Raw genomic sequence first — 27,818 nt, 5'->3', positions numbered from 1 at the left:
TACAGTAAGTTTCTCTGATAAAGGCCTCATTTCTCAAATATATAGAGAAAAAAGTCAAATTTATAAGACTATGAGTCATTCTCCAATTTATAAATGGTCAGAATATGAACAGGTAGTTTTCAGATGACAAAAGATATCTATACCCACAAAAAATGCTCTAAATCACTACTGATTAGAGAAATGCAAATTAAAACAACTCTCAGGTACCACCTCATAGCCATCAGAGTGGCTAGTATGACAAAAGAGGAAAATGACAAATGTTGGAGGAGAAGTGGAAAAACTGGGACACTAATGTACTGTTGGTGAAATGAACTGATCCAACCATTCTGGAGAACAATTTAGAACAAGGATTATACATACCCTTTGACCCAGCGTTACCATGACTAAATCTGTAATATCCCAAAGGGGACTAGGGAGGGAGGAAAAAGACCTACATGCACAACAATATTTATAGCAACTTTTTGAGGTGGCAAATAATTGGAAATTGAAGAGATGTCCATCAACTAACTGATAAATGACTGAACAAGTTGTAGCATATGATTTTGATGGAATACTATTGTGCTATAAGAAATGATGAGCAGGATGCTTTCGGAAAAACCTGGAAAGACTTTAAATGAACTGATGCAAAGTGAGCAAAAACAGGAGAGCCTCCCATACAATAACAATACATACAATGATCAATTATGAATGACTTAGCAATACAATGACCTAGGACAATTCTAAAGGACTGATGATGAAAAATGCTCTCCATCTCCACAGAAAGAACTGACAGAGTCTGAATATAAATCAGAGCATAATATTCTAAATTTTTATTTTTATTAGGTAGGTTTCTTTTTCTTCTGTGCTTTCTTTTACAACATGGCTAATATGGAATTATGTTTTACATGACAAGCTATATCAAATTGCTTCTCAAGGAGGGGCTAGGAGAAGGAAGGAGAAAATTTGGAACAAAAATTTTTCTAAATGAATATTTTCAAATTTGTTTTTATATGTAACTAGAAAAAATAAAAAATTTTTTTTTAAGCAATCAGGGTTAACTTGCTCAAGGTTACACGGCCAGGTGTTTCTGGGTGGGTGCTAAGTGTCTGAGCCTGGATTTGATCCCCAGGGCATCCCGACACTGGAGCCGGTGCTCTTACTCGCTGTGCTACCTGGCCACCCCTAAAATATTTTTTAAAAGAAAAAAAGATTTAACAAATTAATGAAAATGGAAATTAGAATCCACACTTCCTGATTAGGACTCTTAATGTTTTTTCTACCAATCCACAGCTACAACCCAATATATAGCAAAATATCATTATAATTTTTTCACCCATAAATTAATGTTATTAACCTAATTTTTTAGTTTATATCACCACTTAATCTGCTATTTACTATATGAAGCACTACTGTTTATCCTAAAACCTCCCCTTTCAAGTTTTACAATATACTCCTTAGTTCTAGTATTTAAGGATTTTGTTGAACACATTCTCCTCTGTAGCTCATAAGCCTTTCTCAAGGTTTGAATAGAAACAATAGTTTAGACAGGCTAAACCATAATTTTTTACATGTATAGAATGTTTTATTTCTGGAATCCTTCAGTGTTCTTAACCGTGGAACACTGAACTAGTCTTCAAAGAACACTCTCTTAAATCCCTCTCCTAGCCATATATATATTTAAAAAAAAAAACAACACATGCTGGATTCTATCATTTTACAAGTAAAATCTGGATTAGTTTTCTTAAAATTTATTCCATGTGTCCACAATAAAATTTACTTATTTTTTGTCTAATACAGCTTTCTGTACTCATAAAGCATATCCCCATTGTTCTCATATTACAGTAACTGAAAGAGTTTTATATGACCTATACAATAGTGGAGCTAAGACTTGAACCCAAGTGCTCCAACTCCAGATACAATGTTCTTTTTCTATAACATATTGGTAGGAGAAACCTATTTCTTTAGCTACCTGATGGAGAGAGAACACTTAGGTTTTCATAGCTACTGAAACCATACATAAAGGGAATATGGAGTTTACTTTTCATTAATCAAGAACTGAAGCCTCAGGCTAAAATGAAAACAAAGATCTTCATGGATATAAAGTCAATTTTGTTCATTAAGAAAGCCCAGCATGTCGGCTTTATTTTTATGTTTTAATTGTTTTGTGAAACTACGGTCATACTTCCCCTTCATGATCAATTTTACTAGGTTATGAAAGCTCAAAACTTTTTAATACTGCAAAGACTTACACTAGATAAATCCTGACACGTGATTTCTTGAGGAAAAAACACCAGAAGCTGAAATATGTTCCCCACCTCCTGACAGTGGTATGATGAACTCAAGGTACAGAATGAGACATATATTTAGAAATGCCAAAAGTGAGGATTTGTTTTGTTCTTCTTTCAAATATTTTTTTGGAGGTTAGGGTGCAAGTGATAAAATTACCAAAAAAAATTTTTTTAAGAGAACAAAAAAGGTCCACTGAAGAAATTAGAAATACAAACAAGAGTACAGAGTAAAGATCAGCAGGAATATAGATAAGCCAGACAATTTTGAATATGATTACTTCATTGTATACTTAGCAGGTGAAGCAACTATAAGTGAAATAGATTCATAGATACAATGCACAACCTTATTTTCCTGTCTGACTTTGTGCATGGAAATGTATATCTCATTTATTCAAAATAAAAAATTAAATTTTTAGAAAGGGAAAACAGGTACTCTAATGTACTATTAGTGGAGCTGTGAACTGATATGCCCAAAAACTAAAACGTGCCTACCATTTGACCCAGCTATAGCACTAAAAGTATATGCCAAAAAAATAAAATATTTATAGCAGCTCTTCTCATAATAGACAAAAATTGGGAATTAAGGGGGAAAGCTAAAAAAAAAAAAAACTATTTGTAGTCATAAATGTAAAAAAAATACTGTCAAAAGAAATGATAAACAATTTCAAAAAAAAAAACTGGAAAGACCTCTGTGAACCGACACGGAATGAAGTGAGAACTAGGAGAACAATTTGTACAATAATATAAGGAAAAACAAACTTTGAAGCCTTCTTAAGAACTCTGATCAATGCAACGATAAACCACAAATCTAAAAGAATAAAGAAAAAACACAACCTTCCTGAAAGAAAAGTGATGGGGGTGGCTAGGTGGCACAGTGAATAGGGCACCAGCCCTCGAGTCAGGAAGACCTGAGCTCAAATTCAGCTTTAGACACTAAACACTTACTAGCCATGTGACCATGGGCAAGTCACTTAACCCCAACTGCCCTCCAAAAAAAACTAAATAAAGACAAGTGATGAATTTATAGTTCATAAAGAGACATAATATTTTTGGGCACAGCCAAAGTGGGGATGTTTTTCTGGGCTATTCAATTCTGTTTTAAGGCTTTTTTCTTTTTTTCATGAGAAAAGAGGAAGGGAAGTGAATACAAATTAAAAGCAAAAACAAAAAAGTTAAAATTACCAGAATTCTAGGTAACAAATGCAGGTGCATTATACTGCATTTAACTTGTGTAAATTAAATTATATTTAATTTGGGCAAAATTAAAAAGCATTGGGCAAAAATAAAAAGGAGAGGAAAAAGTACAATCTAAATGGTACTTTCTTTGATAAAAGTCTGATATTCAAAATATATAAGGAATGAATTAAAACACTGACAACCATTCCTGATAAGAAACAGTGGTCCAAATTTATCAAGAGCCATAGGAAAAAATGTTCCAAAACACTATTAAAGAAATGAAAATTATAACAACTCTAATGCTACATCTCACAAACATGACAAGAGGACAAAGGGAAATAACAAATGTGAAATGGCTACAGGAAGATAGACACATTAATGTACTACTGGTGTATCTGTAAATTGATAGTCATTCTGGAAAGCAATTAGTAATCACTAAAACTATGGACTCAGAAGTTATCACCGGCAGTACCTAAAGAGATCAATGAAAGGAAAAACATTCCTACCACAATAACATTTTTAGCAGCTCTTTTTGCTATATCAAAGAACTAGAAACAAAGGCAGTGACTGTCAACTGGGAAGTAGCTGAATAAATTACTGGTGTATAAATGTAAAAAACAAAAACAAAAAACACAAAACAACCTTATTACTGTGCCGAAACACAAAAAGAAAAACTCTGAAAGTAACATGCTGAATTTACTATGTACTTTTTTTTTTCAAAGCAAGCTGTACATAATAGACATTTCACCTATAATCCTCTTTTTCTCTTACTTTGTATATAGAAGTGTTTTTTCTCCGGGGGGAGGGAGGGAGAGAATTGCCTACAAAAATGTTTAAAATTATTAGGTAATAATACCTAATTTGCCCTTCCATTCCACTCACGGAACCTATGTCTCAGAATGAGCTTTAGACAAAGATGTAAATCTACCATCTTCTCAGTAGGTCTCAATTCCTGTGTGATTCTCTTAGTGTCACAGCATCTCACTCCACTGGGTATGATTCCAAAATCTCCTCTTCATCATAGTTTTCTGCTTGCATTGCTAAAGCTAACAAAAAGGCCACCTTGGCTAGGCTTTCAAGCATGACTAATCAGGTAGAGAAGGCCCTGCTTATGTGACCTCTAACTTCTAGGTGTCCCCTCTTGCCTCATAATGAGCAAGAAGAATCACAGAATCTGAGGTTCAGAAGGGCCCTACACAGCCATCTAATCAACCCATATGTTACAGCAATCTCCCAAACAGGTGAGGTGCTCTATTTACCCTTTAATATTACTTGGGTGTGAATTTTTTTCAAAAATATTTTCCCTTTAATCATTAGTTTTCGTGCCAGCTAAAGTCTTTACCTGTTCTTGTTTCTTCTATTGGAGTAGGACAATATTCTGTAGTATAACAGCTTAGCTGGGAGTACCAAAAAAATAAAATTTACATTCGATCATTTCCATAGCAACTATCTCAGATACAAATTGTCATCCATTAAAGAGACCCTGGCCTAGGTCCTTCCCAACTACAATTATCACTACTACTTCATTCATTAGATCCAGTAAAAGGAGTACAGCCTCTGGCCTTGGAGTTTCCAAAGGCCCAGAAGGTTCTTTGGCATCCCATCATTCCAGAGTTCAGGTTAGCAGTCAATGCAGCATGGTTACCTGAGAAGCAAGGACCAAATTCTGGTAGTGACCTTTGGAAACCAGTATAGTTGTAGCTAAGACACAGTCAAAGTGCATCCGGCCATAAACTTGGTGTTGAGTCTAATCCATACCCTCTCTGAAGCTCAGAGACTAAGTGCTTTGTTCAGAGTCAAATAGCTAGTAAGTGTTAAAACTTCTTAACTCCAAAGGGCAATACTCTTTCAATGAAAGAGAGGCCTTTCAAGAATTCTTGATGAAAAAAACAGAGTTGAATAGAAAATTTGACTTTCAAATACAAGAAGCAAGAGAGCATGAGAAGGCAAACAGGGAAAATAAATCATAAAGAGCTTATTAAAATTGAACTATTTACATTCCTACATGGTAAAATGATCATTGTAACTCATGAGACTTCTCAGTATGAGTATAGTCTAAGGAAATATATATGTATATATGTATACATACATATATATGTTTATATAGGAGAGTATATGTGCATATACACATGTGAGTGTGTGCATACATGTATACATGTATACATAGACCTCTGAAGGCACAGGATCAGTTGAATAGGAAGGGATGATATCTAAAAAAGAAAAGAGGTGAGAGAGGAATATAATGAGAGGGGATTAGGAAAGATAGAATAGGATAAACTGCCTCATATAAAAGAAGCAAGAGAAAACTGTTACATTGGAGGGGAAGAACAGGAAGGCAAAAGGGAATGGGTCAACCTTACTCTCACTGAATTTGGCTTAAGGAGGGAATAACATACACACTAAATAGGGTATCTTACCCTAGAGGAAAGTAGGGGGAAGAGGAAAAGAGGGGGGATGATAGAAGGGAAGGCAGATGGGGGGGTAGGTAGTTAGAAGCACACTTTTGAAAAGGGACAGGGTCAAAGTAGAAAACAGAATAAGCAGGGGGCGGGGTAGGATGGAGGGAAATAGTCATTCTTTCACAATACATCTACTATGGAAATGTTTTGTGTAACTACACATGTATAATCTATATTGAATCACTTTTCCTCCCAGTAGGGGTGGGTAATGAGGAAAGAAGGGAAAGAATCTGGAAATCAAGGTTTTAAAATCAAATGTTAAAAAAAAAAAATATATATATATATATATATATACACACACACACATAATTTTTTTTACATGCAACTGGGAAATAAGATACACAGGCACTGGGATATAGAAATCCATTTTGCCATACCAGAAAGTCAGAGGAGAGATGGGGGAAGATACAAGAGAGACTAGATTGGGGGAAGGGGTATTCAGTAGGATTGCTATTTTAGGGTGGGGGAATAGGGTAAAGATGGAGAGAAAATTTGTAACTCAAAATCTTGTGGAAATGAATGCTGAAAACTAATTAAATTTTAAAAAAAAAATTTGTATAAAGAATCACAGCGGGGCAGCCAGGTAGCACAGCAAGTAAGAGCACTGGCTCCAGTGTCAGGATGACCTGGGGATTGAATCCGGGCTCAGACACTTAGCACCCACCCAGAAACACCTGGCCGTGTAACCTTGAGCAAGTTACTTAACCCCAATTGCTTTAAGAAAAAAAAAAAAAGAATCACAGAACTTGGGAGCTGCCAGAGACCTTAGCAGTTAGTTAGTCCAATGTATACACCAAAGACCTTGTTGAGAAATGGTCTTCAAGACAACTCCACTTTGGGGCAGCTATAATAGTTAGGAAGTTATCAAGTCTAAATTTGACTCTGTGCAACATCTACCTGGTTCTGTCCTCTGGAACCAAACAGAAGAAACCTAACTTCTTTTCTACATGACAGTCAAATATCTGAACACAACTATCATATATCTCTGAGTCTTCTCTAGGCTAAATGTACCTAGTTCCATGTTCCATATGTGGATCAGAAATGTTATCCACCACTCATTTCACAAGATGAAATCAACTCTGAAACTCATGCCCCCTCAGCAGTTCCTGCCCCAGGGCCCTTCCCTCTGACTACAGAGGGTAGAGGTTGGACACTGGAAAGTTCCTCCCTATCCTCCACTATTTAAGGAAGGAACTTTGGGAATTTACCTTATCATTTCCCACCCAGATGACCCAGATTTCACTCTCCAGAAACTCATAATTTTGCAAAATGAAATCAACTCTGAAATTCACAGGTCCTCAGATCATTTCCCACCCAGCTGTAGGACTTCATCATGCCCTCACCCAAGTCATGTTCACTCCACACCTCTGCTTTTCAGCTTCATTTTAAGTGCTGGCTGTCCCCATTAGACTGTGAGCAGTTCCTGTCACACCCTTTCTTTGTATCTCCAGTACTTGGCACATAGAGGAACTTAATAAATGTTTACTGACTATTAATGACTATCATGAGCTCTGATACTTTCACATACTCCTCTCAATGACCTGTGTATGATGGGAGGAGTGGGGAAAAGATTATTTTAATTCTGGAAATCCATCTTTCTTTTACTGTTGTCCATCTGTGTATCACTAAAATAGAAGTACATAACTAAGCATTTTCCCCAATGGACTCTAACAGGATAATTAAGTTGGGTGAAAGCAGAAAGAAAAGGTAACTTTGTGAGAGCATTCTCTAACCCAGGGCTTCTTAAATTTTTTCCACTCACAACCTGGGCTCACGACTCAGTTTAAGTAGTGCTACACTTATGAATAAGAGAAACAGACTCAAGGAATACTGTTTTGTCATAAGAAATGATGAAGAAGACTTCAGAAAAACCTAGAAAGACTTGTATGAAAAGATGGAAAGTGAAATGAGCAGAACCAGGAAAACATAGTACAGAGTATCAGCAACACTGTGGGATGATCAACTATGAACAACTCAGTTCTTCTCAGCAACACAATCTAAGACAAGTTCAAAGGACTCACCAAAGAAAATGCTTTCCACGTCCAGATAAAGAACTGATGGACTCTGAATGCAAAATAATTTTTTCACTTACTTTATTCTTTTTTGTGGCTTTAATTCCTTCAGACGTGTTTCTTCTTTCACAACTGTGACTAATATGGAAATGTGTTTTACATGATAGCACATGTATAACCTATATCAAATTGCCTAGGAATTTGGAATTTCCTTTTGGGAAAAGAGGAGGGGAAGAAGGGAGGGAGGGAAAAAAATTTGGAACTCAAAATCTTGTCAAAATGAATGCTAAAAATTGTCTTGACATATAATTGGGGGGAAAATACTATTAAAAAAAACAAATGGAAGCCAATGACTTCATGAAGCAACAAGAAATATTAAAATGAGGTCTAAAAGCTAAGAAGAAATAGAAGAAAATGTAAGATTATCTCATAGCAAAAACAAATGATCTAGAAAACAGATGAAGGAGAAAATACTGAAGAATCACTGGACTATCTGAACACCATGACCAAACCCCCCCCCCAAAAAAAACCCTAGACATTCTATTTCAAAAAATTTTTTAAAAAACACCCCCAAAACACCACTCAGATCTCTTAGAACTAGAGGACAAAGTTGAAATAGAATTCACTGTTCCTTTCCTGAAAGAAATCTAAAATGAAAACTCTCAGGAACATTATAACCAAAATCTAGAACTTCCAGGTTAAAGAAAAAAGTACTACATATAACCAGGAAGAATGAATTTGAGTACCAAAGAGCCAGTCAGGATCATACACTCAGAGCAACCAATACTGTAGAGAAACAAAGACCTCGGAATACAATATTCCAAAAGGCAAACAATAAAGACTCACAGCCAAGAATAATTTACCCAGTAAATTTGAGTACAATGCTGCAAGGGAAAATATGGTTACTTAATGAAATAGAGAACTTCCAAGCATCCATGAAAAAAAGTACTAAGCTGTAGAGAAACTCTGAAGTTCAAACACAGGAGTGAAAAGAAATAGAAAAAGATAAAGATGAATGAACAAGAATAAATCGCTTACATTCAAATCTTGGGAAATAATACATGTATGCCCTCTGAACTCTTATCATCATCAGTGTTCACAGAAGGAGTCCAACTAGACAAGCCTGGAAGTGGTTCTATTATGTCTTGATGATCTTAAGAAAAGAATGGAAAGAGAAAGGAAAAGTAATGGAGTGAAGGGAAAAATAAATTGGGAAAAATTAACTCAACCTAGGAACACAAGTAGACATCTATACAAACAAAGGAGGAGAGGGATGTCTGACACTTGAACCTCAATTTCATCTGAGCTGGTCAAAAGAAAAAATGCAAATACACAAATACTCACTTACACAATTAGATACAGAAATACATTTCACTTAATATGTGAAATAGGAATGAAAGAGACGGGAGGAAAAGGGAATTAAGAGGGAGACTAGGTTAAGGGAGAGATGAGTCTGAAACAAAGCAAACTCTAAAGATATACAAAAATATTTAAAGCTCCTTTTGAGGTAGCAAAGAATGAGAAAGTGAGATAGTGTCCACAAACTGGTGAATGGATTAACAAGTTATAGTATATAAATGTGATGTAATATCATTGTGCTCAGCTCTTATCATCATAATGACCAACCACGATTCTAGAGGATTAATGATGCAGAATGAGACAAATTTGTTTAAGACATGGCCAAAGTGGAAATTTGTTTATAGATTGATGTAGCATCAATGCAATATTCACAGCACCAACAGTCACTATAAATATACCAGCATAGTGCTTAATCTCAAAATATAATAGACTCTCCAAATAGAAAACAGAAGAAAAACATTTATTCAGACACCAGAAAACCAAATCCCAAAACCAGTAAGCCGATTCCATCATAGTAGCAAAGAAGTTAATAAGCCACAGCACAGAGAGACACAGCATCCTTTAGCCTTTCCACAAACCAACACAAGTCTAGCTGTCACAACAGGTGTCAAACATCAACTTTTACTCACAAGCCTAACTGTCTCCCTCAGATGTGTCCTCTCCTCCCAACCCTGTCTAGGTGCTCTGACTCTGAGTTTCCTGTGGGCTCTGCTCCACCCTTCCTCGAACTCCTTCTATCACAGGCTCCGTGGGATTACATTCAACCTATTGGGGGCAGAGTATATTTTCAAGACAGGGAAGATCTTCAAATTCCCTTAGGCTCTTCTCTCCAGGTTAACTAAGGAAAACAAAGTGTTTCTTGAAAGAATAGAAGAGGTATTTCAAAGGAAAAATAAAACAAAAAGAAGAGACAGAAATCTTAACTTCTAACAGGAGGTTGGAAAACTGTCACAATGATAAGGAAGGGAAGAAAAAACATTGAATGTTGTACGAAGAAAATAGGTATAAAACTCTTCTCATAAAAGAAAAAAGTTTGACCCTCAATAGAAGCAGCTTTTTGTGTACCAATGAATGACAAAGACTCACAGGTATCAAAGAAAAGGTCACCTGATTCTGGTCAGAAGATTAATAAAGATGTCACAGGCAATGAACTACCTGAGGATAAGCAGTACTAATACAGCCAAGAACAAATAGCTAAGAACAATATCCTAACCCCTTTAAATTAGGCTTGTTTCTCTTTAAAAGGCATTAAAAACATCCTCAAGATATGGTTGGCTCAGGGAACTAAAGGCTTAGGCTGCTGCCATTAATCCATCATTTGAATAGACAACAGGCTCTAGGAGCTTGAGAGAACCCTTTCTGATAGTTGGCTGGTAGAAATCGATGGACCACTCAAGCAAGAGAGCTTCACTCAGGTGAACCAATCAGAGGTGTCCTCAATACCTTTTAAGGAAAACAGAGTCTAATTTGCATGGGATCAGGAGTCAGAATACTGCTAGCACTAAAGTTATCTCAGGACAACTAGATGGCCCAGTGGATACAGTGCAGGGTCTGGAATCAGGAAGACTCTTGAGTTCAAATCTGGTCTCTGAGAAACTTATAGCTGTGTGACACTGAACAAGTCACTTAACACTGTTTGCCTCAGTTTCCTCATCTATAAAATGAGTTGGAGAAGGAAATGGCAAACCACTTCAGCACCTCTGCCAAGAAAACCCCAAATGGATTCATGAAGAGTCAGACACGACTGAACAGCAGCAATCTTCTTGTGACTTAAGGAGAACTTTTTCCAGAGGTTATTAAACCTAAGAACTCCTACTACTTCTGGTGATTAATTCATATGAGGACAAATGAAGGAGCCAAGAAAGCACTGCTTTAGATTAGTCTGATACAGTGGAAAGAGTCTCAGAGTTGGAGTTAGAGGACCTAGGTTAGAATTCTGGCTCTGAGAGCTGTTGTTGTTGTTTTGCCTTTTAGAAGGCAATTGGGGTTAAGTAACTTGCCCAAGGTTACAGGCGAGTTTTTTTTGTGCGTGTGCGTGTGCGTGTGCGTGTGTATGTGTGTGTGTGGGTTTTAAGTGTCTGAGGCCGAAACCAAACTCAGGTCCTCCTGACTCCAGGCCGGTGCTCTACACTACGGCCACCTAGCCGCCCCAGGCTCTAACATTTGTTAACTATGTGACCAGACAATATATCAACAAACATTTACTAAGTATCTACTATATGTCAAACAAATCACATTTCTCTGAATCTGTTTCCTCATCTGCAAAATTTATGGGCTGGATTTAATGATCTCTAAGGTCCTTTTCAGCTCTAAATCTACTGTCCTGTAAAGTTATGGAGAAGAAACTAAAGTCTTTTGATAGTAGGTAAATTCAAAACTAGTTGACAGACCACAACAAGCTTTCATTATGTCAATTTGCAAGTTTGACTAGGAATATGTTTCTGGCTTTGCTGTTCAACATTTTTATCAGTTACTGGGAAGGAGATATAAAACAAATGCTTATCAAACATGAAAGATGAAATAAATGAAATAAATAAATGCTGAATGATGAATGACCTATAAAGATTTTAATAATCTAGAGCAATGAGACAACTCTTAGAAGATAATATTCAATAGGGATAAATATAAAGTCCACACTTGAGATTCAGTATGCAACTTCACAAGTTTAGGGGGTAGGGAGAGAATTAAGGAAATGGCTGACCAGACAATAGTTGCTACGAAAATATGTGGTAGTTTGAGTGGACTCCAAGTTTAATGTGAGTCAATAGTGTGACATGGTAGCCAAAACAGCTAACATGATCTTTGGTTAGATGATGTCTCAAAATCAAAGAGCTAACTATAATCTGTCGTATCAGGTTACATCTGAACTACCATGCTCCATTCTGGCTGTTAAATTTGTAGGACACTAACAAGGTGGAATGGACCTAGCTGGTGACTAGGACAGTGAAGAAACTACTGATATACCATCAGAGAATCAGTTAAATGATGTTTAATCTGAAAAAAAAAGGGGGGGGTTTGTGGGGTGGAAGTAGGTGTTTGAGAGCAGTGCCTCATAGCTAACAGTCTTCAAGTATCAGAACAGCTCTTATGCAGAAAAGGGAATTAGACCTGTCCTCCTTCAGCGAAATCTGCTTTAAATCAGATTTTGGAAAAACTTACTAACAATTATAAATATTCAAAAGTAAAACATTCTACCCTGGGAGAGGATAAGTTCTAAGTTCTATATCAATGGAGATCTTCTACGTATTGGGGATATTGTATGGGATGATTTGGGGCTGCACTAGATGACCTAAATATTTTTTAAGTTAAACAGAAATCATTTGCTTCACTCCTACCTACTACCTTAATGTTGTTGCTGTTGTTACTGAATAAGTATAACTATTTAGTACAGTGATTTCTTCAAACACTTAGGATCTTTCAGCATCATAAATTGTCAACTATTTTCATTATAATTTATTGCAAACATTAAAGGATGCAGCTATTGATAATCTAAAGAAAGCAGATCTCCTTACTGACCCATTCCTTCTATTCACACTACAACCACTCTAATTCAGACTGTCTTCAGTTCTCATCTAAACTATTAAAAATAGCATTCTAACTGACCTTCCTGCCTCCAATCCATCCTCAATAGTGCTGCTAAACTGATATTCCTAAAACACCGATCTGACCATGTCACTCCCCTACTCAAGAAACTTTAGTAGTTCCCTAGTGCCTCTCTATGATAAAACTATAAATAGCTCAGTTTTATGTTTGAAGTTTTCCACAATCTGGTTCCAACCTTTCTAAACTCATTTCCTATTATTCCTCCCTCATTAACTCCATTACATGCTTGGCAAACTCTTTCCTCACTTCTGCCTCTTCAAAGATAAACTCAAGTATCACATCCTAAATGATTAAGACTCAGGTAAATGAGATGGCTGGAATTTGAACTCAGGTCCTGTGACTCCAAGTTCAGTCTTCCATGTTCTACACTCTTTCTACTGTACTACATTACGTCTCTGTGGAGGACAAGGATCATTTCATTTTATCTTTGTAGTTTCAGCATGTACCAAGTATCTGGCAAGTTCTAAGTATTTAATAAATGTTTAGTGAATTGAATTGCTCCTTTAGTTATCTTCTATTAATGATATCCTTTCCTCATTTAATAAAGAGATATCAGTTGAACAAAATTTTTCTTTCTTTCTTAAAAGTAGCATCTATTTCTGTATTTCCAATCTGGTCCCTAAAACAGTGTCCTTCTTCATGGTACTAAGATAGCTGGCTTGATTTCTATCTTATCTTTTTTTGCTTTAAAGCTGTTATTATTTTGAACATGGATGGTCTGAAGATTAAAAAATCCTAATTTTCTCTCCAAAATATCCAAGATAAATATAGTAGGCTAAAACCAAAGAGAATTAAATCTTTCACTCCAGAGAACAGAAAAAAGTCCTTGTGAAAAAGGCTACTATGTAGCACATGACAAATTATAATGAAACTTATTATCAGATACAGATATTTCAAATGTGTTAGGAAACAAATTTGGCATATACGATATACAACTATATCATTTAAAAGGAAATCGATAAAAAAGACTCCAATTTAAAACAACTTATGTGAAGCACAATGAAAACTGAGATGTGAAATAAAAGTAAAGGGAACAATGAATCACATATTAGGGATTCTTTGAATGAGTCATTTAAAATAAGTATGCTATCTCTTGAAGTAGCACTGAAAATCTTTAGTAAAACATTAATGTAGAATATTTTAGTCTCTAGTTGAGAATTATTTAGGCATATTAGTCAACTCACGGTTAAAACATTTTTCTCTCTTTAACATAATATGATATCTGCTAATTAAATGCCACCTCCCTCTCCACTTTTTTTTATAAGATGTCCCTTACTGCTATTTCCTTCCCCATTTAAAAATCAATTAACTCTCTCTCTAGTATAATGAAAAGAACACTGTTGGTACCTACTTCAACTTCAAGTCTTACTTCTACCACTTACTTGCTGTTTCACCTTAGGGAAGTCATTTCCCCTTGAAGGATTTATATCCTCATCTATAAAATGAAGTGGTTGGGCTAGATGACCTGTAGATTCCCCTCAAACTCTAAAACTGTAATATCCTACAATAATCACATATAAGACCTTATCTAAACCACTACAGATATAAATAAACGAAAAAATATTTAATGAGCACTCATTATGTTCCGGGCACTGTCATACAGACAGAAAAGAATAGACACTCTTCTCTCAAAGTTCTAGAATTTATTCCCCTTTTAAACATTTTAAGAAAACTTTCCTTTGCCGGAGTCCTTGAAATAAAATACAAAGCTTCCCCAGTCTTTTCCTTAAGAGTTTTTATTACTGGGGTAGAATGGAGTGATAGGGTTGACTTATATCATAACTGATTTAGTTAGCTTACTTTTAAAGGCCTGCACCCTCCCTTCTTTTTCTTTCTTTCACTGTAACCTTAATTTCTGTTCAGCTTTATCCTATGTCTAACCTCAAATCTGGTCACAATTGTAGTCTGTTTTATTACATGCAGGTCACCTGGTCTATAATCTACTGTATTTCCCTTTCTATACTGTTCTCCTCCACACTTACTTAATGAACACTAATTTTTTTTCATTCTTTTCTCTCATTTCCCCTTCTCCCTTAATTTTTTCTTCCCGCTTTTTGAGACTCCAATGTAGCAAGCAAGCAAAGGGTAGTTTTGATGAGCAATTCCTAATAAAAGAAGGAGATGATTGATTGAACACAATGGAACGAAACTAAGGCATGGCTGCAGAAGTCCTGTTTGCTTAAAAACTAAGTCTGAAGTTACACCAAGAGCTTTAGACCCAAGAAGTCAAACATTTCTGCCTGTATGCCCACACCACTTCCAGGTACCCCCCAAACCAGACTAAAATATCATTAAGAAATAACTGACAAAATAAATAAAAATACAATAAAAGATAATGTCAATATGCACCAGAATGGTTTAGGGGCTCTGTTTCCATTTGAGTTTGACAGCACTGGTTTAAACCACTCGAATCTGGTAATAATATCTGTTTAGACCATTTGACATAGTAGAAAGAAGGAACAAACTGGAGGAGACAAGAGGTCCTGCTTTGAAAATAATCTAAAATTCCAGAAGGAATGTGGGAGGTCAGAAATGGATGTCCACAAGTCTATGGCCAATTCCCCAAATCCTATACTTCCCATAGTAACAAAGATTCTATATACTTGGATAGACCAAGTCACTGAATTTTACAGTTGGAAAGGGCCTTAGAGATTAACTAGTCTAACTCCCTCTTTATATAAATAACCTAAGCATAATTGAAAAATAGCTCTAGTTCAGACCCTGCTATGCCTGAACAGACACTGGGTACATTATTTGTCTGTTTGAATGCATACACTTTTTTTTGCTGATTGTTAATTTTAGGGATTCGGTGCTCTTAGGAGATCAAGAAATAAGGGTGGAGGGGCTTCCAGGTAGCACAGCAAGTAAGAGCACCGGCTCCAGTGTCAGGATAACCTGGAGATCAAATCCCGGGCTCAGACACTTAGCACACACCCAGAAACACCTGGCCGTGTAACCGTGAGCAAGTTACTTAACCCCGATTGCTTTTAAAAGAAAGAAAGAAATAAGGGTGGAGTGACAAATTATAAAATGTCACATATCATAAACAAATTAGAGGAACAAGGAAGAAATTTCCTATCAGACCAATGGGTAAGGGAAGAGTTCATGACTAAACACAGGAGAGGACAAAAGAAAAGAACAAAGACAATTTTAATACATGAAATTAAAGTACCTGCACAAACAAAAACAATGCAGCTAAAATTAAAGAGAAACAATTAACTATGAAAAATTTTTACAGCAAATTTCTCTAATAAAAGTCTCATTTCCAAAATATAAAAGGAACTGACTAAAATTCATAAGAAAAAGAACCTTTGAAATTGGGACACTAATGCACTGTAGATGGAACTGTGAAATGATCCAACCATTCTGGAAAGCAAATTTGGAACTATGCCCAAAAGGCAATCAAATGGTGCATACCCTTTGATCCAACAATACCACTACTAGGTCTGTATCCTAAAGAGGTCATAAAAAAGGGAAAAGGACCTACATGTGCAAAAATATTTATAGCAGTTCTTTTTGTAGTGGCAAAGAACCGGAAATTGAGGGAACATCCATGAACCAGGGTATGGCTGAACAAGTTGTGGTACATCAATGTAATGGAATACTATTGTGCTGTAAGGAATGATGAGCAGGTAGATTTCAGAAAAACCTGGACTTACATGAACTGATGCTGCGTGAAGTGAGCAGAACCAGGAGAATATTGCACTACTGTAATAGCAACACTGTGTAATGATCAACTATGATTAAGGTAGCTCTTCTCAGCAATACAATGATCCAAGACAATTCCAAAAGATTCATGATGGAAAATGCTACCGACATCCAGAGAAATATACAGTATGAATACAGATTGAAGATACTATTTTCACTTTTTTGTCATTTTTTGGTGGCTTTTCCCTTTTGTTCTGTTTCTTCTTTTACCACATGACTAATGTGGAAATGTTTTCATGACTGCACATGTATAACCTTTATCAGATTGCTTGCCACATTTGGAATGGGAGAAAAAATTTGAAATTCAAAATCATATTAAAAAATGAATATTGAAAATTAAAAAAAAAAAACAAGAGCCCTTGCCTAACTGATCAAACACGAACAGGCAATTTTCAAAGGAAATTCAAATCTATCAATATCTATATTAAAAAATGTTCCAAAAAAATAATAATTAGAGAAATTCAAATTAAGGCACCTTGAGGTTCCACTTCACACCCATCAGATTGGCAAAGTCTACAAAAAAGGAAAATGATAAATGTTGGAGAAGCTGCAGGAAAACAAGTACATCAACGCACTGCTGATGGAATGTGAATTAGTCTAGCAAATCAGAAGCTATTTCCAAAAAATTAACCTATGCATCCCCTCTAACTCAGTAATACTACTGCTAGGCCTATACCTTATACCCTATACCCTACCCCCAAAGAGATTAAAAGAGGAAAAGGACTCATATGAACAAAAATATTTACACCAGCTCTTTGGTGGCAAAAATCTGGAAACTATGGGGGTACCCATTAAACAGAATGGCCGAACAAATTATGGCATATAAATGTAATGGACTACCATAAAAAATGAAAAAAGGGATGGTTTTCAGAGAAATTGGGAAGATTGTATGAACTGAAGAAGAATGAAGTGAGAAGAACAGGACAGCCATTTACACAGAAACAAAATCATCATAAAGATAAAAACAACTCTGAAACACTTAAGAACTATGATCAATGCAATGATCCAACATGATTCCAGAAGACCAATGATGAAGTATTGCAACTGACCTCCTGTAATGGGAATGGGAATTTGAAAATCTTCCCTGCCTCTTAATAGACCTGGGGAGAGTCTGAAGACCTCTCCTGCTTTGAAAGTAAACTCTGCCCCCTAATAGTCTGAATGTAGTCACATGGAGCCTGTGGTGGGAGGAGTTTTGCTGATGGGAAGCAGAGCCCACAGGAAGTTGATATTCAAAGCTAGCCAGACGGTGGGGGATAGAGGAGCTCAGGCAAGGAGATAGTTTTGTGAGTAAATATTGATCTTGTATTGGTTTGTGGGAAAACTAAAGGATGGTGTGGCTCTCAGTGTTATTATGGCTTCTGAATATCTTTGGTACTATGATGGAATCATCAGCTTACTGGTTTTGGGATTCAGTTTTCTGGTGTCTAAATAAATGTTCCAGTTCTGTTCTCTACCTGGAGAATCTGGTATATTTTGTGATCGAATGTCATGCAATACTTATAGTCACAGTCTTTATCATGATCATGGGCACTGTAAATATTGCCATGGCACTACACCTCGTAATAGAGGTGATGGACTGAAGATACAGAATGAGATATAAATTTTTGGACAAGCAAATGTGGAATTTATTTGACTTGACTATGCATATTCCTTACAAAGTTTTTCTCCTTTTTGGGAAAGGGGGGAGAGAAAATAAATGCTTAATTGAAATTAAAAGAGAGTAACAAAGTTAGAAAGGGATGTAGAACAGCCATATTCCAAAGATCACCAATTTGTGGACAACTAGAGGACTGATGAGAGGTAACAGTGAGACTATAAATTGATCCAAGAAAGGAATAAGAAAAAATAGGTGTTTAGCTAACATTTCCTATCTTCTTTCTTAAATTTACCCCACCAAGTCCCCAGACCTAACAGATGCTCTACAATGACTTTACACAAAGATGCTGAGAAAAGAAACATGCACTTTATTTTAAAAATTGTTTCAAAGTGACACTTGATCTTTTTCATCTCATTTTGAAAGAGTAAGTTCTGAAAGAAAATATGATAAAGTACACCTGAGGTAATCACAACCAAAAGAGACAAAGGAATGCTAGAAAGAGTACTGGACTTGAAAGACCTGAGTGTGAGGCCTAGGTATGCCATATGCCATTATGACCATATACAAATCATTTGACTTGTTCAAGTCATGGTTTTCTCATCTGATAAACAGGGATATTAATAATATGTGTACTCTGTACCTCTCTGGATTGCTGTGAAGAAAGTGATTTATAAATGTGAAGTATTGTTATTGAGAGTGCCAGATTTTAGGCACTGACAAATACACATCCAACTATTACATTCAAGTCAGGAATTGAAGCTCTTGACAAACAAAACTGACAACTAAAAGTTAAAAACGAAATTTTTACTCAAAAATTTTCTAGCAAAATCTGAAACGATACCAAAGTTGAACTAGAGAATAGAAAATCCATTAAATCTTCAACCCTATAATGGCAGTACTACTGTATTCATCACCTTTACTCCATATTTAAAGGTAACTGAAATATTTATATAAATAATTTGGGTATTCACCTGAAATATTTATATTAATAAACATAAAATTTATACAAAGCCCTAAAGTGAACTACTTATAACCAAGAAACAAAAACGAAAATTCTTTTTAAGCAAGCGTCTTTTAGATTGTGAAATTTTCATAAAGTTGACCTGTATCTACTTGCCGTTCCTTAATATATAATTTCTGTAAAACATTTATTCCTAGTTCTAAGAAACCACAAGAGTGCATACTTGGCCACTCTTATCTAAATGGAAAAGAAGTTCCTGTTCCTTCACCTAAGAGAACATGATCTACACTTCAAATAGATGAAAATGTGGCACACATTTTGTGGTGCTAGTTGTGCTACTTGTTCTAAGATCTAAATTCCCTGTTGACAAAAGATGGTCAAACCTACATTAGTTAATCTTAGAAAATTAATTAACTTTCCAGATTTTGCTAATTTGCATACTCTCAATATTTGATTTAATGCGCAGCAGTATATCCAACAACTTTAGAAATCTGAAATACTAAAATTTTGTATAGTTTGAATTTCTGAATAATAGATTGATTATGAACAAATGTTCACAGACATAGAATGAATGGCAAATCCTATTCACTTCTACTTACTTCTAGGACTAGCCAACATGGATTATCATCTAGATCTGAAAAACTGGTATGGAGCTAGAAATAAAAGGAATACTATGGCTATTGATAACAGAAAATAAAGAAAAAGACAAAATGCAGAAAACAAATGAGAGAATGGTACTGAGAAATAGTGACTTTGGGGTTTACTTGAAATTCTTTCACTTAAGAAATCACCTCAAATGCAGATATTTTACATTACAAAAATATTAAGACACATTGAAGAATAAATTTACATAAAGTAACAAGACAGATCTTCCTGTTTCATCTCAATACAAAAAACTGTATATACCAAAAGACTTGTATCCATATTGTAATTTCCCACTGATTCAAATTACCTTGCAAATATTAAGCATTACAATATTCTACTAGAATGATAGGTATATATTGTTACTCTTATTTTGTAGATGTAAAAAATATCAAAAAGAATATGCAATTCAACATTAAAAAACATTAAAAATTTTTGTTTACATGTAATTGAGAAAACAATAAAAATTAAATGTTAAAAAAACTACCAAATAACTTGCCTAAAAGCAGTGAAATAACTAACAGAACCCAATTCTTCCTACACATGCTCTGTGCCTGAGGTAGTAACTGTGATGCTTCTTTTAGAAAAATTCCTTTCTAATTTTATAATACTTATTTCTACATTTTTTGAGGCATGTTCTTTCAGCTGTTTAAATTACTTATGATTGGTCATAAGACTTAATACTCCCTTCCAAATACAGACTTGGTCACATTAACAGATCATTAGGCTAATAAAATCAAAACTGCCTCTTACTAATTTATAGGCTCTCCTCACCTTAAAGGTAACTGAATTTGACAAGTCAGAGGGCTCAGGGAACAGAGTCAAAGTTTGTTTCAAGTTCCATTAAATGGCATGATTTAAAGAAAAGAGAATTACACGAGCTATTCTCTACTTTTTAACAGTTGTTTCTACTCAAACAGTATACTAGGAGTCCTCTGTAATACAGATGACTAAAGATGGATTTCAGAGCACTGGTTTCCTCTGACCTGTTTTCTACCCATCTAAACCAATCTAAGATGTCTATGAAACATTCCTGAGTTGACTCTTATAGTTACTCTTGAAAAGGAATTCAAAATCATCTTATGGATAAGCCAACTGGGAATGTCACACCCAGGAATGCTTCTTGTTTATTATCTGGTCATGTAGATTAAAGTTTAAGAACTGATTATTCTGAGTACTTAAGCAAATGTCTCCATCCTCCACTTCAGTTAAGATCAGGACTCCCATTCTGGCTGGGCAACCCTAGCATGAAAATCACATGGTATTTAGTCAAACTTAACTAAATCTATCTATGCAAATTTTTAAAGTTTCCTAACTAATCTAAATATACACTAGCCAGGAAATGCCTTTTATATAACAAAAAGAATAAACACATAATATTTTCATTACACCAAAATTGTCATAATATAAAAATAACAAAAAAATAAAAGGAAATAAAAAATTTTAAATAATCTTATTTCAATAGGCCTATGATCACATCTATTCTGTTATTAATTCTTAATATTCTATTAATTAAGTATTCTGTTATTAATGCTTAAAAATCTTGTTAATAGATTATTAAAAGTTTGGAAGAAATTAATTTAACTTAAGTTATTAAAGGAAGAGGATTATGAGTTGTGAGCCCTACTGTAAAAGGTAAACATCTTGTACAGTACTGCATATAATGTTCAGTTGTGTCTGACTGAATGATCCCACTTAGGCTGGGTTTGGGGGTTTTTTGGTGCCCCCCCCCCACTTAAAGCCACTGAAGTGGTTTGCCATTTCCTTTTACAGCTCATTTTACAGATGAGGAAACCGAGGCAAACAGGGTTAAATGACTTGCACAGGGACATACAGCTACTAAGTGCTGAGGAGAATTTGAATTCAGATCTCCCTTACTCCAAAGCCAGGAGCTCTTCCCCACCTAATTGATCTATATTATGATGCACTGTTTTTAAAGGGACTTTAAGAACTGACTGAAACTGCATTACTGCTTCCTTTACTGTTAGTAAACCTGAAATACTTTAACCTCTAAAGTTTTAAGATTTGCCCTAGAAAGTCCCCCTTAAGGTTTCATCAACCATCTGCTTTTTTCCTGTTTCACGACTGGATAAAAATTCTTGGGAAAAGAAACATTCCTTCCAGGAGCTTGTAATAAAGGGAAAAAAACCACCATAGTGCTTTGAAAATGTGGAAAGTAAAGGCTTTTTGTGGCAATATTAATAGCAGTATAAATTTTGTGCATTTCTAGGTGTAACCATCTACAAATAAGAAATATTCTGCTTCTCAAGATATGATCGTCCAGGGCCAAGACACTAAGGCTTGAGCAAGAGTGCCTTGCACATAGTAAGTAATTCTTAGTAGATGTCTGCTGAATTAAATTGAATTGTGTGCAGGCTTCTGCGCCCAAGTCTCTTAACTTATGAACCATAAGCTAAAAAAAAAAAAAATAAACACAACTGGTTTTCTTAGTAATCCTATGTACTTAATTTTATGCTTTTAAAAACATTATGGGAGGTGTGTCTACAGGTTTGACCAGGCTGTCAAAGGAATCCACTGCTCCTCACCCCCAAAATAAGGCTTAAGAACCTCTCTCCCTACAATTCTTAAAGCAGCGGGGCGATGCGCTGGGCCAGGATCACGAAGATCCGAGTTCGAATCTGGCCTCAGATACTAGCTATACAACTTCACCTCAGTTTCCTCAACTGTAAAAAAAGGCTAGTAGCACACCCACCTCTCAGGGCTGCTGTGAGGGCCAAATAAGATAACTGTGAAACATTGCAGACTGTTGTTCAGGGGTGACTGTCTGACAAAGGCGCTGCGGTGGTTTGCCCTTTCCTTCTCCAGCGCGTCCCCATTTTACAGACAGATGCGAACTGAGGTGACTTGCCCAGGGTCACACGGCTAGTGTCTGCGAGTGGATCTGAACCCGGGTCTTCCTGACTCCAGGTCCAGAGCTCTCTCCACGGCACCACCTCGCTGGCTATCTGTTATCGTCCTTATTAGGCAATGCAGGTGAGGAGTTACAAACAGCCTAAAAGCAAGGGGAGTGTTCCCTGAGGAAATGACATGGCAGGGCGTCCGCTCTTCCTTCCCTCCCTCCCAGCGGTGCCTAGCACAGTGCTGTCCAGGGTGCCTGGTGCCCGCGGGAGGCGGGAAGGGGGTGGCCGCAATGGGCCCCATCGCTCGCCCCAGGCTTCAGGGGGCCGGGCCCTGCACCCTACGAGGCCTGGGGCCTGGCCGGCCTGTGCTCAGCCCCTGGCCTCGGCCCAGCCCTCGGCCTCCACCACCATCCCCCCCTCGCCCACCTTGCACTCGGGGCTCTCCTTTCCCTCCTCGCAGAAGTTGACGGGCGCCAGGCCAGGCAGGTAGAAGGGGCTGACCGGGCCGGGGGCGGCCCCCAGCAGCAGGGACAGCAGCAGCCACCGCCACCGAGACGAAGACGACGGCCAGGGCCCCGGACTCATGACGGCGGGCAGGCGGGCGAGCGACCTCGGGAGAAAGGCTGGCTGGGCCGCGGGGAGGGAGGGACGGGGAAGGCCAAGGGGGGGACACACGAACTAGCGGAGCGGGAGGAGGCGGTGGCTGCCGAGCAGGAGGGCGGGTCGCCGTCAGACAATTCCGGTTGCACAGGGAGATACACCGCCCCCGCAACAGAAACCGAACCAGCTTACGACAGAGCACGCGCGACTCGACTGCGCAGGCCCAATAGGAAGCTGCCCCGGCGCCCCTTAAGAGTTTCCGGGAGCGTGTTTAAAAAAAAAAAAAAAAAAAAAAAAAAAAAAAGGAAGATCCAGTTCCCAGGTTTTCCCTAAACCCAAGGAAGATGGGAGCTGGAAGGAAAACGCGGTGGGCGGAGCCGAGCCTGTAAATAGGAGGGAACACTGGGGAATGATCTGCCACCTTGAGAGACAGTGTAGTTATATGATAAAAATTCTCCTCTTTTTTCTTTCTGTACATGTTTGGCAGCATGGTGAGGTCTGTTTCCCAGAATAATACATTTAACACATTTAAAACCTATGAACTTTACTACTTTCAAAGCCTACGAACCCCAAAATATGTTCTTAAATGCATAAAGTAGAATACATAGACCCCAAAAGGAAACCAATCGTATTGAAATTTATTTATCAATATGTTTTTGAAAACAAGCTCTTGGACCCCATTCAAGCTTTGAGCTCCTGGAGTAGAAAGGACATGAGACTGAGGGGTGGAGGGAGGGCAAGTATTTATGAACTACTTACTGTGTGCCAAGTATTTTACAATTATTATCTTATTTGATCCTCAAGATAGACAACCATGGATGTATTTTGTTCATTCATGCCCGACTCTTTGTGACCCCATTTGGGATTTTCTTGGCAAAGATACTGGACTGACTTGCCATTGCCTTCTCCACTTCATTTTACAGATGAGGAAACTGAGGCAAGCAGGGTTAAATGACTTGCCATGGCTAACATAGCTAGTACGTGTCTGAGACGGCATTTGAACTCAGGTCTTCCTGACTCCAGGTCTAACACCCTATCCACTGTAGTGCCTACCTGCCCCCTTATCACATTTTAGACTTGAGGAAACTGAAGCAGATAGGGGTTAAATGACTTGCCCACGGTCACAGCTACTAAGTGTGTTTGTGGCTATATTTGAATTGGGGTCTTCTGTTAACAGATTATTAAAAGTTTGGGGGAAATCAACTTAACTTCTTAAGTTATTAAAAGGAAAAGATTGTGAGTCACACAGGCTACCTAGCTACATGAAGAAATCTAGGCAGTGGTCTCCAATTGGCCATTTACCAGACAAATGACTGTCAGTATCCCCTTCTATAAATTTGGATAACAATAGTAGTTAGTCTGGGTTTTGTTGTGGAGAAAGTGCTTCATAAGAGTTCAAAGGATCTATGATCTTAGTGATGTGGTTACTTTCTTCAACAATATAGGTGACAGCTCATTCACTGTTTAGAAGTCTAGGTTTAAGTACTGGAAAAAAAAACACCTTAGAGATCATCTAGGGCAATCATGGGCAGCTAGGTGGCATTGTAGATAGAGTGCTTCTTGGAGTTAGGAAAACCTGAGTTCAAATCTGGGCTGTGACCTTGAGTAAGTCACTTAACCCTGTTTTCACTAGTTTCTTCATCTATAAAATGAGCTAGAGAAAGAAAAGGCAAACCTCTCTAGTTTCTTGTTCAAGAAGACCTCAAATAAGGCACAAAAAGTCAGACACAACTGAAAAAGAACGTACAACAAAAACATTCATTCAACCAACTAGCATTCATTAATCTCCTACTGTGTGCCCGGCACTGTCTTGGGCCCTGCACATATAAAGACAAAAGAGGGAAAAGTACCTACCCTTAAAACATTAACAATCTATGAGGAGAAACAAGAAAACGTATACATAAGTAAACTCCAAAGAGAAGTGCAATAAACACACTGAAATGGGGGAAAGGAGGGGATTGGGAATATGCTGGTGTGGTGGGGGCGGGGGGGGGGAGAATCAATAAAGATCTTCTTGGCCTTTGGCACTTGAGCTGAGTTTAAAAGAGAGGAGGCAGAAATGATGAAGAGAGTGCATTCCAGATATGGCAAGTACCTGTGCAAAGGAATGTCTTATATGTAAAGCAGCAGGCAAGCCATTTTGTTTGGAATGAGGAATTCATGAAGAGAAGAAATGAGTAAGAAGTCCTCAGAGGTTGGCTGGAGTCAGATAGTGAAGAGCTTTGAATACCAGAAGAGTTTGTACTTTGTCCTAGAGGCCATTGTGGAAGTACTGGTGGTTTTTATTATATTAAATCTAACCACATGATTTGACAGATAAGGAAAGACAGGTTAAACTATTTGTCCAAGGACATGCAGGTAGCAAGAAAGAGAGAAACAGGCCCTGCCCCTCTGACTCCTATCCTGCCACTGAAACAAAATGATTTTTCATCCTGTGTAGTTCTTGTCCATAAAGGAGATACCCAAGGTGCTAGATGCCAACTCTAAGACTTTTTAACATTCTGTGGGTACCAGGAAAGCAATGAGGATTTCCATCTGTTATACTTTATTCTCACCTACTCCTTATACAACAATATACTTATTCAATGATACCCTGCACAAACTCTTTGCATAAAATATATGACAGTCTACTTATTGTTACCATTATGTTTTTCCACTTTCTTTTGGGTCATCTACAATTTTAGTTCTTCAGAGATTACCATATTCTGTGATTTTCATCCATATATGATAATGACAATAATAAAATTAAAAGCTAATATTTACATAGTAATTACTGTATGCCGGGCATTGTGCTAAGTGCTTTACAAATAGTATCTCATTTGGTCCTCAAAACAACCCTTAGGTAGCTGTCATTATTTATCCACGTTTTATAGATGAGGAAACTGAGGTTTCAGTTGGTTCGGTGACTTGTCCAGGGTCATACAACTAGCAAGTGTCAAGGGTCACATTTGGACTCAAGATCTTCCTTACTCCAGGCCTGATGCTTTATCCACTGTGCCATATACCTGGGGAATATAAGTGTTAAAAGATGTGTTTTTGTGGCAATGACCTGTCATTGCAAGTAATAAAAACAATAATATCTAACATTTATATAGCACACATTTAAATGAGACTCATACCAGAAACTAATTTTTGTTAAAGATACAGAAACAAAACAATAGTCAACCTTGGACAAGTCCCTCTATGCCTTAGTCTTATTTGAAAAAACTGCAATATTTTTCTATTCCAGAAAATAAAAAATTTAGTATGTTCTTAAGTGTTTTCAAGGGGAAGTTCACCTATATGGAGATATTCAGATTTTAAAATTAGAAGATAAAAGTCAATACAATTCAATTATTTGGAGTTTTGTTAAATGCTCACAGAAGGTAGGACACTATCCTAGATTTGATGGCTGAACAATTTTTAAAAATCTTTAAGCATTCGTTAATCTAAGGGGAACTTTTAAAAGTTCTAACCTGTTCTTTCATAGGATTAAGGAATACTAGGTAAACAAACTATCTTCATCTATGTCGGTGGACTTGGCTCTAGACTCTCTCCCCTTCCACACTATCCTATTACTGTAGATGATATGCCATCCTCAATTTTCCTCAGGCTCACAACCTAGGAGTCATCCTGGATTCCTTGCTAGATCTCACCACACTATAACGGATCTGTTGCCAAGATCTGTTGATCTCACCTTTGCAACATCTCTTAAATAAGCCCCCTTCGGAGAGAGAGCTGGAAGAAGGTGTGGTTACCCCATCTGTTGTTATTGTTGTTACACAAAATTCAAACAAAAAGTACTGCTGCACATAAGGCAGTTTGCTTCCAGATGTATACCAGCCAGTAAATATAAACACTTGATAAAATTTGGGCAAACCCAAAATACAAGTTATTGGGGAACCAGCATTTATTTCCCTAGAGGATCTCTGAGGTTAACATGTATAGTTTCCAGTTAGATAATTTCTACACACATAAAATTTGTTTAAAACAATATTAATAAATAAGAAAGTATTTTCCCCTCAGACTCCTCAAAAACATCAGCATTGAAAATTTCTAGTACCATAAGGTGAATATCTTCTGAATAATAGAAGAGGGTGCTTACTTTGGAAAGGAATAGAGAATATTTCCTTTGGTTTAGTCTTAGGCTAATCCCTTCAGTGGATAAAGCAGAGACTCCACATTCAATGGGTCAATAGCCCAGTTACTTGACAAGAAATAAGATTATCTTTGTTTGAAATTTTGTTATTCCATTGTACACAGTAACAGCAACATTGTGCCATGATCACCTTAATAGACAACTCTTTTCAGCAATACAATGATCTAAGACAATCCAAAAGATTTATGATGAAAAATGCCATCCACATCCAGATAAAGAACTGTGGAGTCTGAATGCAGATCAAAGCATATGATTTTCTCTTTTTTTGTTGTTTTTCTCTTTCTCAAGGTTTCTCCCTTTTATTCTGGTTTTTCCTTCACAACATGACTAATGTGGAAATGTGTTTAATATGATTGTACATGTATAGCTTTTATCAGATTGGATGCCATCTGGGGGAGGTGGGAGGGGAGGGAGGGAGAAAAAAATTGCAGC

General features: G+C 36.9%; 1 protein-coding gene across 1 annotated transcript in view; it reads right to left on the bottom strand.

Moving 5' to 3' along the window:
- Positions 1 to 23,344, bottom strand: part of TM9SF2 (transmembrane 9 superfamily member 2) — a 91,573-nt gene extending 68,229 nt beyond the window's left edge. The window contains exon 1 of the mRNA XM_069064180.1: positions 23,075 to 23,344. Coding sequence (XP_068920281.1) covers positions 23,075 to 23,233 — 159 coding nt within the window. The 5' untranslated portion in view covers positions 23,234 to 23,344. The remainder of the gene's footprint in view (positions 1 to 23,074) is intronic.
- Between the last annotated feature and the right edge of the window lie 4,474 nt (positions 23,345 to 27,818).

This window comes from Petaurus breviceps, unplaced genomic scaffold (genome assembly GCF_028583685.1).
Source record: "Petaurus breviceps papuanus isolate PSGF00001 unplaced genomic scaffold, PetGlider_PUasm1.0 90625, whole genome shotgun sequence".
In the NCBI taxonomy this organism is placed as follows: domain Eukaryota; kingdom Metazoa; phylum Chordata; class Mammalia; order Diprotodontia; family Petauridae; genus Petaurus; species Petaurus breviceps.
Note: the sequence above shows the minus strand (reverse complement) of the source record. Positions and strands in the feature narration are given on the sequence as shown.